The 15,319-nt window shown below is 45.7% G+C and overlaps 1 protein-coding gene across 8 annotated transcripts in view; it reads right to left on the reverse strand.

Annotated features, from left to right (window-relative positions):
- MTA1 (metastasis associated 1) overlaps positions 1–15,319 on the reverse strand; it is a 188,292-nt gene that overhangs the window by 120,151 nt on the left and 52,822 nt on the right. For 7 of the 8 annotated variants that reach the window (XM_054984519.1, XM_054984520.1, XM_054984518.1 and 4 more), the window contains one exon: positions 10,821–10,884. In XM_054984519.1, the coding sequence (XP_054840494.1) occupies positions 10,821–10,884 (64 nt within the window). Of the gene's footprint in view, positions 1–10,820; positions 10,885–12,588; positions 12,746–15,319 lie in introns of those variants that run through there. The other variant, XM_054984524.1, reaches the window with a different exon arrangement.

Consider the following 15,319-nt stretch of genomic DNA (forward strand, 5'->3'; position numbering starts at 1 on the left):
GGAGCCCCACTGGGCCAGGGACCCAGGTGATGAGGTGCTGGAGGAGGCAGTGGTGGGCCAGAATGTGAGGGGGACCGCTGAACGTCAGTGGGTTTGTGAACACATATGGTGCCATGGTCACTAACCCTCTAGTCTTCCCTGATGCCAGCAGTGGAATGGGAGGGTCTGGAATCCAGCCCCTGCTTCCCCAGGGCATCCACCCACCTCCCTCATCCATCCACCAACCCATTCCCTATGCATACGGTGGCCTGCTCAATGTAAGTGTGGGTGAGGGGTGAAGGTTGTTGGGGCCAGCTGTCAAGGTGCCGCAGAAATCTTGCAATGTGTGGCAGCCAAATGGAACAAAAGTTCAGAGGCATCTGGAAGACCAACCCCAGCCACCTCTGCATGGCTGTCCCTGGGTTAGAGACCACCTTCCAGGACATGTGAAAGGGTTGCGCATGGGGGAGCAAGAAGGGACACAGAGCGATTCCTAACACACACACACATTGGCGGGGGGGCGGGGGGAGCAAGAAGAGACACAGAGCTACTTTTGTCAGCTACACACAAAGAGACAAGGACAGAGTTTTAGAATGCCCAAAATTTTATTAACCTGCGAATCACAATGGTGCCTGAAGGGTCAGTTGCCAGCTCCTTCTGTGCAGTACGGCTGCTTCCAAAGGCCTTTAAGAGGTAGGCTGAACCTTCCTCTCCATTGTGCACTCCCGGGTCGAAAAGCTGGCCAAGGCAGGACGCTCTACAAGGTGGGCTGCAACCGGTGAGTGAACAGAGTGGCAGGTGCTCAAAAGGTCATGCTCAATGACTCCCTGTTAAAACAGCACCTGGATGGATGCAAAACAAGAGACATGTGCAGGGGAAGTAAATGGCACCGGCAGCCATGTCTGTATTGCCCCACTGGAATCTGCAGTCCAACACCTATGGAGGGGCGCTGACCAGGAGTGTCACTGAGTCGAATGCTCTTGCCATCTACAGGACATTTATCCAACCCATTCAGGTGTACTCTACCACCACAACCAACTGCTGCTGCCACCACTCCATGGGAGCGGGATCCTGCAAGGCAATGGGAACAGGGTTGCTTGGCCAGCTGGGCCCCTGAGCACAGTGGGACAGCTACTAGGCAACCACAAGCATGGTTGTGGCCTCTCCTCTGATCAAGGGGGAATCTGTGGTAAGGGAGTGCTCTAACAGCCCACTGCGGCCGGCACACATCTGAGCCCCCGCCAGCACCTTGGAGATTCTCCCAGAGCTCTTTTGCAGAATTTTTGACCCATCATTTGACATGGGCCATAGTACTGAGTGGGCTGCCTGACCACCACCCCCCCCGGCCGCCTGTATGCACACACTGGTGAGCTCAGTTCTAGCAGCCAGCATGGGCTGGGTGGTGCCTAGCCTCATCCAGGGGAATGGGGGAAAGAGGTGCAGACTCCTGGTCTGGGCCAGCTTGACTGCCACCCCTGCTTACCTCTCAGTGCATGGCTGCCCCTTCAGCTTGACCTCCAGACAACAGGGTACCTGTCAGGGTTCTGAAAGGAAACATGTCAGTCACTCTGAACTCTGCTCTCCTTCTTGGGTATTAGTGCTCCCCCAAAGCGCTAAGCACCCACTCTGTGCTTCTCCCATCATGGAGGTGAAGTCATTGGACACCAGTAAAGGGATGTGGCCTCCACTGGGGTGGGAGGTGATTGGATGTGGTCATATCCAGCACCCTGAGCTCCTCTGGGGCTGTTGGGCAGTGCCACAGCTGTGTGTGTGTGTGTGTGTGTGTGTGTGTGTCATTTTCTGCTGCATGGACTTCTATGGGTTACATCATCTTTTTTTGATGGCAACCTCAGGCTGGAGTGGCTCAGGAAGCTGACTAACTCTGACTCACAACTGGGCCCATCCCTTCCCACGCTGGCACAGAAACCTACACCAATGTCCTGCTGGCAGCCACTGCAAGGCCTAAAAGATCCCCTTGGAGTTCACTGAAGTGTATGAATTTGAAAAGGAAATTCAAGTACTATAGTTGTTGACACAGTGATGTTGACCTGGAAATAACACTAAGATTTGTAAACTGTGAACCCCTGGCCCCCCACAAAAAAACCTTTTGTTAACGGGAGTAACACTTAAATTCAGTCTGGAAAATTAGTGAACCTCAAGTACTCAATGCTAATAACAGCCAGTGAAGTGTAGTGTTTAGAACATTCAAATTGCCACTCTTCCATGAAACATTTTGGGACTTAATCACTTATTGTGTAAAGAAGTGTTTCCTTTTCTGCCCTCAATCTACTGCCCATCAGCTTCATTAGAAGCTCTCAAGTTCTAGCATTTGGGGAGAGAGTGAAAAAGGTCCCTGTTTCCTCTCTCCACCTTAGGCATAATTTTCTAAATATTGTAAACTGCCCCTTAGTCACCTCTTTTCTAAACTGAAAAGTCCCAGAGTCTTTAGGCTTCCATTGTAAGAAAGATGTTCTAACCCCCTAATTATATCTTGGTTGTCCTCTTCTTTGCTTTTTCCAGCTCTGCAATGTTGTGATACGAGATATGGTGACCAGTATTCCAAATGTGGCTTCACCATAGAACTATAAAAGAACACTGTAATATTTGCTGTTTTATTTTTAATCCCTTCTCCAATCAGCCCCAATGCAGTTTGCCTTTTTCACTGCAGAGACAATACTGGGTTTACTCTTTCATTGAGCTATCTACTATGCCGCCCAGGTCTCTTTCCCTCTCAGTCTCACCTAATTCAGACCCCATTAGCATATACTAAAAGTTGCAATTTTTTGTTCCGATGTGCATCACCTTCCACTTGCCTATATTGAGCTTCATTTGCCACCTTATTGTCCACTAACCCAATTTGCAAAGATCCTCCAGGAGCCCTTCACAGTCGGCTTTGGTTTTCACTGTCCTGAATAGTTTTGCATCACCTGCAAACTTGGCCACTACACTGTTCACCCCCCGCCCAGTTCCTGATCATTTCTGAACAAATTAAATAGCACTGGCAACAATACTGATCCTTGTGGGACCCCACTGCTTACTTCCCTCCATTGCAAGAACTATGCATTTAATCTTACTCTCGGCTTCCAGTCTTTTAACCAATTCTTGGTTAATCCATAAGAAGGCCCATCTTCTTATCCCGTGGCTACTAAGCTTACCCAGGAGTCTTTCGTGAGGAACCTTGTCGAAGGCCTTTTAGAAGTATATAATGTCTACCGCATTGCCATTGTCTGCATGCTTGTTCACTTTTTCAAAGAACTCCAAAAGATTGATGAGGCAGGACTTGCCTCAATCTACTCCTCAAATTCTCTTTCTGCATGTCCAAGTATTAACTTACATTTCTTTTGCCAGACCCTTTTCCCCCTTCTGTTCACTTCACTGGGGCAGTTAGTGTGGCTTTAAATAGCTTCCAAGCATCTTCTAAGGATTTGACTCTTTTGTGCTCTCTTCCTCTCATTTGTCTAAAGTTCCCTCTTTTAAAACCAAATGTTCCTGTTTTGGAATTTAACTTTCCACTGACGAGAATGCTGAATTTAACAGCATTGTGGTCACTCATCCCAAACGATGCAACAATACTTACGTCTCTCGCCAGGTCTGGAGCCTGGCTCAGAACCAAGTCCAACATCTTCATCCCTCTAGTTAGTAAAAAGTCCGGCAGCACCTTTAAGACTAATCAACTTTATCAAGGCATAAGCTTTTGAGAATCACAGCTCTCTTCATCAGATGCATAGATGCTGGTTAGTCTTAAAGGTGCTACTGGGCTTTTTACTATTTTGCAACGCAGACTAACACGGCTAACTCCTCTGGAACCCTCTAGTTGGCTCTGTGACCAGCTGTTCCAGAGCACGATCATCTGTAATGTCCAAGACTCTCATTTCTACAGCACAACTTGAGCACGTTTACCCAGACAATGTGAGGGTAGTTGAAGTCATCCATTGTTACATTATCTGCTTTAGTTACCTCCCTTTTTCCTTCTCCACCTTAAGATGAGCCTGAAGGGTTTGATCAGATTGACAATAGTACACCCCCACTTTAAAGTAATCTTTAGGGCCCAGCATTTCCACCTATACTGCTTATGTTGGGGAGTTCATTCTCCTAACGTTTTCAAAATAATTTGGTTCTATGCTCTTTTTAATATATAATGCAACACTTCCCAACACATCGCTTTCTGGATGTCAGGTGCTTAGCATAACCTGTCATGCTCAGCAGCAAGACTCCGTGTAATGCTTGTGCTCTAATGCTATGGGTGTAACTAAAGGCTGAAGCTATTTCTTGATGTGACGTGACAGTATGCAAGGGAGGGGCTGTCTCTACTGTTATCTGCATGTCCTCCAAAATTCATCTCTCCTTAGAGATGTATCCACAGACACTCACGACCTTGAGACTTCTCATACATTAGCTCTGCTTTTTCCTGTCTAGAGGCTTCCTCTCGAACTTAGCTGACTGTTACCTTAAGGGGGGTAGGGATTTGGGAATTCATCCGTGCTTGGAATCCAATATATGTCTTGTGCTTGTAGAGAAACGTCATTCCTGGCAAAGATGGAGTAAGATCCTGACACTGGCAGCTTATCAACAAAGTTTTTAAACTCATGCAGTGAAGTCTTTTTGAGGGTCACCGGGCAGATCCTTACCCTGCCCTGCCTCTACCCAGCCGATACCCAGGGATAACCACATCTTATTGATTTTCTCCACATCTGACGAAGGGGGTGATTCTCCAAACCCAGTGAAGCAGTGAAAAACTACACGCTGCGGATCATTAGGAACAGGATCAAGATTTAAGCAGTCAATATTGTAACACTTTTCTATAAAGTCATGGTATGGCCTCATTTGGAATGCTGTGATCAGTTCTGGTCACCATATCTCAAAAAGGATACAGCCCACCCGGGAAAAAAAAAACAGAAGAAGGCAACCACAATGACCAAGTGGTTGGAGCACATTTCACATTTCCTATGAGGAAAAGGTGGAGAATCTGGGACTTTTTAGGTTAGAAAAAAAGACTAAATTATGCAAAGGGTGGTGAAAGCACCCTCTTCATCCCTCTTCCATATTAGAACCCAGGGGCATCCAATGAAGTTTAATGGGCAACAGGTAAAGGACAAACAAAAGAAAATCTTCTTTACTCAAGAAATAATTAAATAGTGGGATTCACTGCTAGTGAGGGTTGTGATGGCCGCAAACATAGAAAAGGGGTTAAAAGAGGGTTATACAGGTTCATAGAGGATAAATCCATCAATGGCTGATTCCGCACACGTTGGATAATGCACTTTCAATGCACTTTATCAATCGTTTGAGGTGGATTTTTTGTTCCGCACACAAAAAAATCTGTTCCAAATGATCTATAAAGAGGACTGGAAGTGCATTATCCAACATGTGCGGAATCAGCCATTGACTACTATCTATGGTAGCTAAAGGGAGCCCCCATACTCAGAAGCAGTGAGCCTCTAAAACCCAGTGCTCGGAGGCAACATCAGAGGGAAATCTTGGCCTCTGTGGCTGTTGGTTGGCCCTCCAATTGGCTGGCCACTGTATAAAACAGGATACTGGATTACAGAGATGTGAAGATCCTCCCACTCCTCACCCACCCCGCGTTTCTTGGCCCGCCTGGCACCGGCGTGGGGAGGGCTTCCCCAAGCCTCAGAAGGGTCACTGAAGGGAGGTTATGCCCCCTGGTCCTCTTGCGCCCCAGGGGTGGTTACCCTCTCAGCGATATGTACAGGCACAACCCCATCTCTTCCTCCCTAGCTTGCTTTGGAAGCTGTCCTCCCTGGCCCAGCACCCAATTTCCTTCATGGGGCCAGGTAGCCCCACCCCCTGGCACAAGGAGGTCAGGCTGCCTCATACTGGCCTCCAACTGAGCCCGTGCGCCACCTCTCGGCCCCGGACCACGCCCCGCCCAGCCCCAGGAGTAAGGAGACCAAAACGCTTTGCTCTGGCCTCCCGATGCAGAGGCAGGCTACTTTCTCCTGGTTGTCAGCTCAGCAGCCGTGGCGGCAGTGAGACCCAGGGCTGTGGCACCACATCAGGTTGCCACAAGGAGGCTTCTTGGCGCCAGGCTCTCTGCTCGGTCGATCCTATTGATTGTCCTGTGCTCGAGCCACGGTCATTGGGAGCCCTGATGTCACTGGAGCGGCGCTGGCTGGAACTTCCCTTTCCCTCCTGGGGGCCTTATCATCATCTGGGGTGGGGGGGGGTAGCATCCTGGGGGCACAAAAACAGTGCCCCCAGACAACGGACTACTTTTTTGGCCCAGCAGGATTAATCGGTGATCGTTCCAGTTGCTACCTGAGTCTCAATTCCAAGTTGGAAAGTTAGAATCTAAAGAAATCATGACATCAAACAAATGTTCTTGTAAGAGAGTGAACACATTCTCTCAAGTGGGATAGTCAGGCAGGCATTGCAGTTTATCTGCATAGTGGATACAGCTGCGCTTGACATATGCTTCAGTGGTAGATCAGATACTTTTGCATAACAGTGGAGAACAAGCCACGCTGAGAAAGGCACCTTTAACTTATAAAAAAATTTCTGAATAAGTCAGACAAATGAAAGGCCTTTGATGAAATGATTTACCAAAAGCGAAGACCACTAAGCATTCAAAGGGACAGCCAGTGTGATGCCATGTATAGACTGCTAGGCAGGAATCTGGAAGGCTCCGGTTCGAATCCCCACTCTGCCATGGAAGCTTGTTGGGTGACACTGGGCCAGTCACATGCTTTCAGCCTAACCTACCTTTCAGGATTGTTGTGAGGACAAAGTGGCAAAAAGAGAACATGTATCTGGACAATTACTGCCCAGTGTCGAATCTTTTGTTCCTGGGCAAGGTAACTGAGAGAGTGGTGGCTGAGCAGCTCCAGGTTTTCCTGGATGATTCTTCATTCCTGGATCCATTTCAGTCCAGCTTCCATCCTGGCCCTGAGATGGAGATGGCATTGGTTGCCCTTATGGACAATCCCCAATGACATCTGGACCAAGTCTGGTCGGCACTGCCATTATTATTATTAGGCTGAAAAGCTGCATTCAACATGGCCGATTATAATCTTTTGGGCCACCGCCTCGCCCACGTGCAGATTAGTGGGACTGCCTTGCAATGACTGCTCTCATTTCTCCACAATCAGTGACAGAGGGTGGCGCTAGGGGGGCAGCTGTCATCCTGCTACCCCTTGGTATGCAGGGTCCAGCAGGGAGCGATTCTTTCCCCTATGTTGTTTAACATCTATATGCGCCTCTCACCCAGATGATCCAGAGCTTTGGAGTGGACTGCCATCAATATGCTGATGACATCCAGCTGTATCTGATGTTGGACGGCTAGCCAGCTACCGTCCCAGATATGTTGGCCAAGCAGAGTCAACTGAAATTAAATCCAGCGAAGACGAAGGTCCTGTTCCTGGGCCATGGGCAGATGGCCAGGGGAATCCAGCTCCCCACCTTTGATGGAGTGCCACTGGCACCTGCATTAATGGTAAGGAGCTTGAGTGTGACTCTGGATGCCTCACTTTCAAGGGAGGCCCAGATTACATCAATTGCCAGATGGGTGGTTTTGCATCTTCGTCAGATCAGGCAGCTTGTCCCCTATCTCTCCCCCCGGTGATCTAGCCATGGTGATCCATGTGATGGTCACCTCCAGACTAGATTACTGTAACTCACTCTACACAGGGCTACCCTTGAGACTCACTTGGAAATTGCAACTGATCCAGAATGTGGCAACCCCGGTTCTTATCCCATATAGGACAATTGTTCATCAGGTGCTACACAAGCTGTACTGGTTACCAGTTTCGCTCCAGATCAAGGTTCTTGTTATGACATTCAAAGCCCTAAGTGGACTGGGACCAGCTCAAGCCAACATTTGCTGGTGGTCCCCGGCCCAAAGGTTGTCTGCCTGTCCTTGACCAGAGCCAGAGCCGCTTTAGTTCTGGTGTCAGCCTGGTGGAACGCTCTTCTGGTTGAGGTCCAGGCCCTGCGGGACCTGTTACGGTTCCACAGTTCCACAGGGCCTGTAAAACACAGCTGTTCCGCCAGGCATATGGATGAGGCAGGTGGTCCCCCATTTTTTGGGCCTTCCTTCCCCTGCCATGGTGACTCTCTGGGAGATCTCCTCCCAACCTGTACTGTGAAGTTTTGGTTACAGCTGCTGCACTTTAAGCTAATTTGATGCCACATTGAGATTTTAATTGTGTTTTATGTGATATGTATATGATATGTATTGTTTTATTCTGGTGATAACCCGCCCTGAGCTTGCTTGTGGGGAGGACAGGCTAAATATCCAGTATAATAAACAAACAAATAAATGCTCTGAGTTCCTGGAAGGAAGGGGCACGTTAAAATGTGATATCCTCTTTGTCTAAGTCCCCTGATGGACTAGAAACTGTTTCTAAAACAAGAAGCAAAATATAACACCCTTCTATGATATAGCATCTATGGGTGTGCAAGTGCTTATTAAAATAATTCCAATTCCAAAAATATTTAAGCAAGCGTGTATCTTTTTTGACAAACAAGTATAAAGGAAACTCATTTGGAAAATCACAGTTGCTGTTATCAGATTCCTTGCATCACGCCAAAACAAGGCTTGTGCTCACTGAAGTGCCCCAGCCATGCTTTGGACTCCTTGATGTCTAGGGTGCAACACGGTTTAGAGCTCCTTGTCAGTTTTTCTTTTTAATTCTTTCCATATAAATTCCTAAGCTGATACATTTGCATCTGTACCGATGGTGCAGCAGCCCCTGGAGGCAGAGCAATTGCCGTAACTTTTGCCAGTTTCAACGTTACGTCAAGTCAAACTACTATTTGCAAGCCTACCCGGGTTTCTGATTCTGGTTTGCTGGTTATGGTAAACCAGTCAGACAATTCAAATCAAATGGTCCAAACTATAGGCAAGCTTTATTAGCTGTGACTTGGGTGTGGTGTGTGAACTGCGCCACAGCATTTTATTCTTCTATACACACATATCTGAGGACAGGACATTTCAAACCGAAGCATGACTGAGTGGACTCAACTGCAGCATTGCGAACGGATTCCAAATGGCCAAAGATGCCATTCAAAGAATGGAAGTTATCTACGAGCACTAACAAAGTCACAAACACAAACATTTTCGAGTCTAAATCACTTCCAGAGTAGCCCCATACCTGTTCCCGAAGTCTCCAAAGTGAGAAAAGCAGGATCTCAAAATGGAACAATTTACAACAACAACAACAACAACAAACTAGAGTCAGGAGTACCACATAACATGTTGGTTAAAGCACTGCGCTGTGAACTGAAAAAAAACACATCAAACTGTTCATAGCATGAGGCCATTTATCATGTAGTTCATCGCTGTTTACTCAGAGGACAAACTTGAATACGACACCTCCATCCATGCAGCCATGAACTCACTGATACATTTATTCTTCACCTCCATCTGTAATACATGTCATTGTATCATGTAGGGATACTAACAGTCTACATTGCAGGGTTGCTGTAATAATTATTGTAATGTTTAACCCATTTCAAGCACTGAGGAAAGTTGCTGCATAAAATGCCAACTTGCAGTCTTTAAAAACCCACCCTTTTCATATGTGGCAGGAGCATCCGAGTGCCACTAAGAAATGACAGTGGCAAGCATTTCTACTGGCGTTAATTTCAGAATAGCTAACACACCAGAACTGTCGTTGAATTATGTTGTCAGCCACGGATATTCACTCTGTGGCTCAGGTCCCGCAAGTGTCTCTTTGACGTGCCACCTGTGCCTCCTCCAAGCACTACCTTCCAATCTGGCACAATCCCCATATTCCAGGGAAGTGGACAAGGCCATTGCTCAAAAGGGCTTGCGGCTGGCAAGTAATTCCTACCTTTAAACACTGGGGATGAGAGGATGGGAACGTTGCAAACTATTTGGAGCTACTGGCCTCCTTCCAGGGACGGAAAGGCCCCTCTTCCTGTCGCAACGCCCCCACCCTGCTTCTTCTCTGCAGTCTCTATGCTCTCATCCCAGTACCTGGTCAGCAGCCAGGAGGGAAACAAGCTGGTCGCAGAGAAGAGAGAGTAAAACCTCCCCGCTGGCAACCACTCAGGAAAAGGCCAGGCTGGTCTCAGTGGAGCGGTGGTGATTTTGCTCCCAGCGTGGTCTCCTCCAGGTGCCTCAGCAGCCTCACTCTCTCTCCTGAGTTTCTGAGCCTCGTGCGGAGGAGAGCAGGAGAAGGCAGAGAGCGAAACCCTTCCCCTCACTACAGATACACCAAGGCAGGCCGAGGTTCAACCGGGACAGGAAGAGACAACTCTACATGCTCAGAGGCACTCTGATAATTGACAATGTCACAGCATTAGATATTAAACGGTTATAGTTATAGCCTTTATCATTGTACGTGTGCACTGGGTGGGGCAGAGCACAGAGCACACAGGAGTCCCGTGGCTCTCTCGGTTGACGGTAAATGCAAATGTGGGTCTCTGTGAACCAGAGACTTGTGCTGGTTATATACCGAATTAAATAAATCTGAGCACCACTCTAATTCCACTCGAGAGTTGGCTTCATATGCTGCTAGGACCACTCGCATTATATTCACCAGATATTGCGGGGGGGGGGGGGGGAATCCCCAAGTAGAAAAGAATGATGAGTTAAATTCAGTGATATATTTTGTATAACAAAAATGACCACCTGCTTATAAAGAAAACCCTTTAAAGAAATTGGTATTTGGAAGCAAATGGTTCACTTAATGGAAAATTAAGAGGCTTGTATAAACTGATGGTTTCTGTATGCTGTATTTACATTTTAAATGTTGTGTTTATTTTTATTAAAAGCAATTAAACAAAATACTAAGTATTATAAGTTCAGTAGGATGACACCTTGAAGTTTTTCAGTTTTCAAAATGAGTTCATACCTCATGTTCCAGATATGATTTAAGGGATTCTGTCTCATTTAACAGAGTAACGCTGCATTTGCCTCTAAATAAAAAGAAAGAAAGTCATAAGTTGTGGGGGGAAACAGTATTTGGAGCTACTCTGCTATACATATGTAATGAGGAAGTATATCCCACCTCTTGGAGACACACTTTAAAGTGGTGAGGGGGGTCTGCACGTGTCAGTGAAGCTGAGAGCAGCGCCATCAGGAGCTCAGGCTTGGCCAAGGGTCTAAACTCCCAGAGGAGTCACTCAAGGCGGAAGGGTCAACCCTGATGAGGCACCAGGGACATGCACCCACCCCCTGCAGGAATCAACCGTTTGTTTAGGAGAAGAGAACTGCCAGTCCCAGTGATGATGGGGGCAGGGAAACTCTTCAAGGCTAGCGACAGGGCAGCAGCAGTAGTGGAAGGCGACGCTGGTGGTGGAAGGTCTTTCACAGAGAATGGCAATGACACGTCCGCTAACCCGGGTTAGTACTGCACAGAAGAAGGCAATGTTAAACTGCTTCTCATCACCTCTTACCTCAAAAACCCTACGATGAGACAACCCCAAATGAAAGAAGATATAGTGACAGAAGGCAGGAGGACCCCCAGGTAATTTCCAGGTGGGAAAACACTCAAGAGGCTACAGGGGAAGAGCAGAGGACAAGTACAAATAGTGCTGATGATAAGACTGGATCAAAACTGAAAAGATGTCCTGTTGCTGATGGGAACAGAGGAAAAGGCAAGCCCAAAGCTGTGCAACAAATGTAATGGGAATGTGGAATGTAAGAAGTATGCATCAAGGAAAGCTTGAAATTGTAAACTGAGAAATGGAACGTTTAACCATTATAATTCTGGGTGTGCGTGAACTAAAGTGGACTGGATTAGGGCATTTTCAGTCAGAAAATTACAGTGTTTTACTGTGGAAATGCAAACTTGGAAGAAACAGTGTTTTTATAGAGAGGTGAGATATAGCACAAGCAATTAGGAGATATATTGCAAAGTAACTGAATAATATCAATCGGAGTTCATGGAAGGCATATTGACATAACCATCATTCAAGTTTATGCTCCAACTACAGATGCTGAAGAGAAGAAATTGGAAGATTTTATGTAAGTGTCCAGGAAAAACACTGATCATGCACCTAAACAAGATGCACTGATAGGTAACTGGAATGCAAAAATAGGACACAAAGCCAAATCAAAGATTGTCAAAAAATCTGGACTAGGATTACAAAATGACATGGGAGAGCAAATACATACTGTTCATTGCAAATACATGCTTCAGGCTACCAAACAGACAATTGTATACATGGAAATCACCAAGTGGCCAATACAGGAATGAAATGAAACTAGACCAGGAGATGATTGTGGTATAGATCATGAACTGTTAATATCAAAAATTAGAATAAAATTGAGGAGAATAATAGTGTCCAAATATAGTCTATGTCCCAATATAGACCATGTAAAGAACAATTTGCATTATTAAGTTTAATTGATCAGTAACTCGAAGAGCTGTAGGCTGAAACTAGAGACATTATGAAGGAAGAATGTGAAAAGACTATTCCTGTAGCTAAAATAAAGGAGAAGCCTAGGTGGGTGACTGATGAAACGTTTAAAATTGCTAAAGACAGACAAGAAACCAAAGTAAAAGATGACAAAAATAGGGTCAGAATTCTAAACATAGCTTTTCAATGGCTTGTATGTAGAGACAAAGAGAGCTATTATAATAACCAAAGCAAAGAAACGGAAGATTTGAATCTCACCTACTGTGAAGCTTCCTTTCTCGGAGGTCCAGGAGTGGGGCAGTCCTCATGTTTGGGACGTTTGCTCCTCCTCTCTGAAGTGCAAGTCAGTTGACTTGATTGCTCCCGGAAGGGGAGGTGCTTGTCTCGTTGCTCGCCAGTTTGTTTTCAAGCCATGTATCTCCTGGCAAGCAACCATGTTGGAATAAGTTCTTTCCCCTCCCTATCATTTTGTGCACTTATCAAAACTGATCTAAAACACTAACATTATTAACAGATCTTGCTTAACTATTTACATCCAAACTCCTAACTGTTGTTAATCTTTGGATCCTTTAGTCTTCGTTCTACCAGCACACTCTCTTCTCCATATTCCAAAAGGGTGGGTAGGATTACCCCATTTCTGGACCACCAAGAAAGGAAGCTTCACGGTGAGATCCAAATCTTCCATTCTCTGGTGGTCCTTAGGAGTGGGGCAGTCCTCACGTTTGGGACTTATATAAGCAGTTTGCCCCTTGGGTGAGTTAATTGATACATGGATTCAGAGGATGTGTTGTAGAACCCTTCTGCCAAAAGCGGCCTTGACAGACACTATCCTGTCTACTCTATAATGTCTTGTAAAAGAATATATAGATTTCCATATTGCTGCTTTACATATTGTTTCCATTGAAGTTTCTATATGCGGCTGAAGTGGCTGCCCCCCGAGAGAGTAGGCTGTAATACCTTCTGGAATTTGTTGTCCCTTCGCTCTGTATGCTACTATGACACACCCCTTGATCTACCTACTTAAGGTGGAGGTAGATACCCTTTGTCCCAATGCAGATTTTCTAAAGGACACAAACATACTATCTGATTTACGTATTAGTTTAGTCCTATCCATATAATAACTCAGTGCCCTACGTACATCTAGCCTGTGCCACTCTCTTTCTTTCTCATATTTTGGATTTTGACAAAATGAAGACAAGATTATTTCTTCACTTCTATAGAAGGTTGAGTTTACCTTTAGAATAAATGCTGGGTCTGCTCTCAACACCACCTTATCATTGTGGAACATGCAAGGTTCCTTATCCACTGATAATGCTTCCAATTCTGATACCTTTCTCACAGAAGTTATTCCTACTGGGAAAATAGTTTTAAAGGTTAGTTCTTTCAACGGACATGACTGCATTGGCTCAAAATGTTCCCTAGTTAGTGCCTTTAAAACTAAATTGAGGTTCCACGGAGAGAATCTATGGATTGGAGGTGGATTTATTAGTGTAGTCCTCTCAGGAAACTTTTAACATGTGGATGTTGTGTGAGGGATTTCCCTTTGGTAATGCCCTTTATGGAGGAAATGCTTGACACTTGGCATTTAAGGGTACTAGTACTGTGTCCCTTATCTAAACCTTCCTGGAGGAATAGGAGAATTCCCTTTATTGTACTTGTTAGAGTATCAATCCCCCTGTCCTTGCACCAATTATGAAAAACCTGCCATGTGTTGTTGTAACTTTTATTAGTGGATTTTTTTTCTAGAGGCTAGCATGGTATGAATTACCCCCTCTGCATAACCTAGCTTTTGTAGTTGATTCTGCTCAACCTCCATGTCGTGAGGTTTAGGAGTGCCAGTTGTTGGTGTTGTAATTTCCCTTGTGTCAGCAAATCCTTCCTCAGAGGTAGTTGCCATAGTTGTTTGACTGTTAAGCTCATCAGGTCTTAGAACCCATGTTCTTCTATGCCAGAATGGTGCTATTAATATCAATTCTGCTTTTTGTTCCATCGCCTTCTGTATCACCCTGTGAATTAACTGAATTGGAGGGAATGCGTATAACAGTTGTTGAGGCCACTCATTGTTCAGGGCATCTGTCCCTATGGTCTGTGGTTTCTTTCTTCTTGACACGAACTTTGGAACTTGGTGGTTCTGTTCTTTTGTAAACAGATCTACTTCTGCCTTGCTGAACGTCTCGCATACCTGTTGGAATACTTTTCTGTTTAACATCCATTCTGTCTGGTCCACAGTTTTCCTGCTTAGGAAGTCCACAATTACATTTTCTCATCCTGCGACATGCATAGCTTTCAAAGACCTTAGATTGTTTTCTGCCCAATTGAGGATTATACTGGCTTCCTTGTGTAGAGTCTTGAACCTGCTCCCCGTTTTTTGTCACATAGGCTTTGGCCATCATGTTGTTGGTTTCTTATCATTATGAGCTTTCCCACCAGTACATCTTGGAACTTGAGTAGGCCCATTTTTATGGCCCTGAATTCCAGCAAGTTCGTACTGTTGGACCTTTCTTCTTTGGACCAGATCCCTTGGGCCATCGTGTCCTGTGCGTGTGCACCCCAGCCCTGAGGTGCTGGCATCTGTCGTCATAATGACTCTCTTTGGTTCTCCGAGTGGTACTCCCACTTAGAATCTTGTAGGTTCCATCCACCAGTTCACCTCTTGTCTTAGGGTTGTTGGGATTCGCATTACTTTGCGATATTTATGTGCAATAATGTCCTGGAATGGGAGAAGAAATCTCTGAAGTGGCTGTGTATGGAACCTTGCCCACTGTAAAGTGTCTTGACAGGATACCATCATTCTTAGGAGTTGTGTTAGTAGCATCACTTCCACCTTGTCTCTTCTCTGTACTTCCGCTATCGTAGAGAGTATCTTCTGTTGTCTTTCTTGAGAGATAAACATTTTGTCTCGTACTGTGTCTATCAGAACTCCTAGATACACTATCTTCTGCTTCAGCATTAGGCTGCTCTTCCCCCTGTTGATCACAAAGCCATGATT

This window comes from Eublepharis macularius, chromosome 7 (assembly GCF_028583425.1).
Source record: "Eublepharis macularius isolate TG4126 chromosome 7, MPM_Emac_v1.0, whole genome shotgun sequence".
NCBI lineage: Eukaryota > Metazoa > Chordata > Lepidosauria > Squamata > Eublepharidae > Eublepharis > Eublepharis macularius.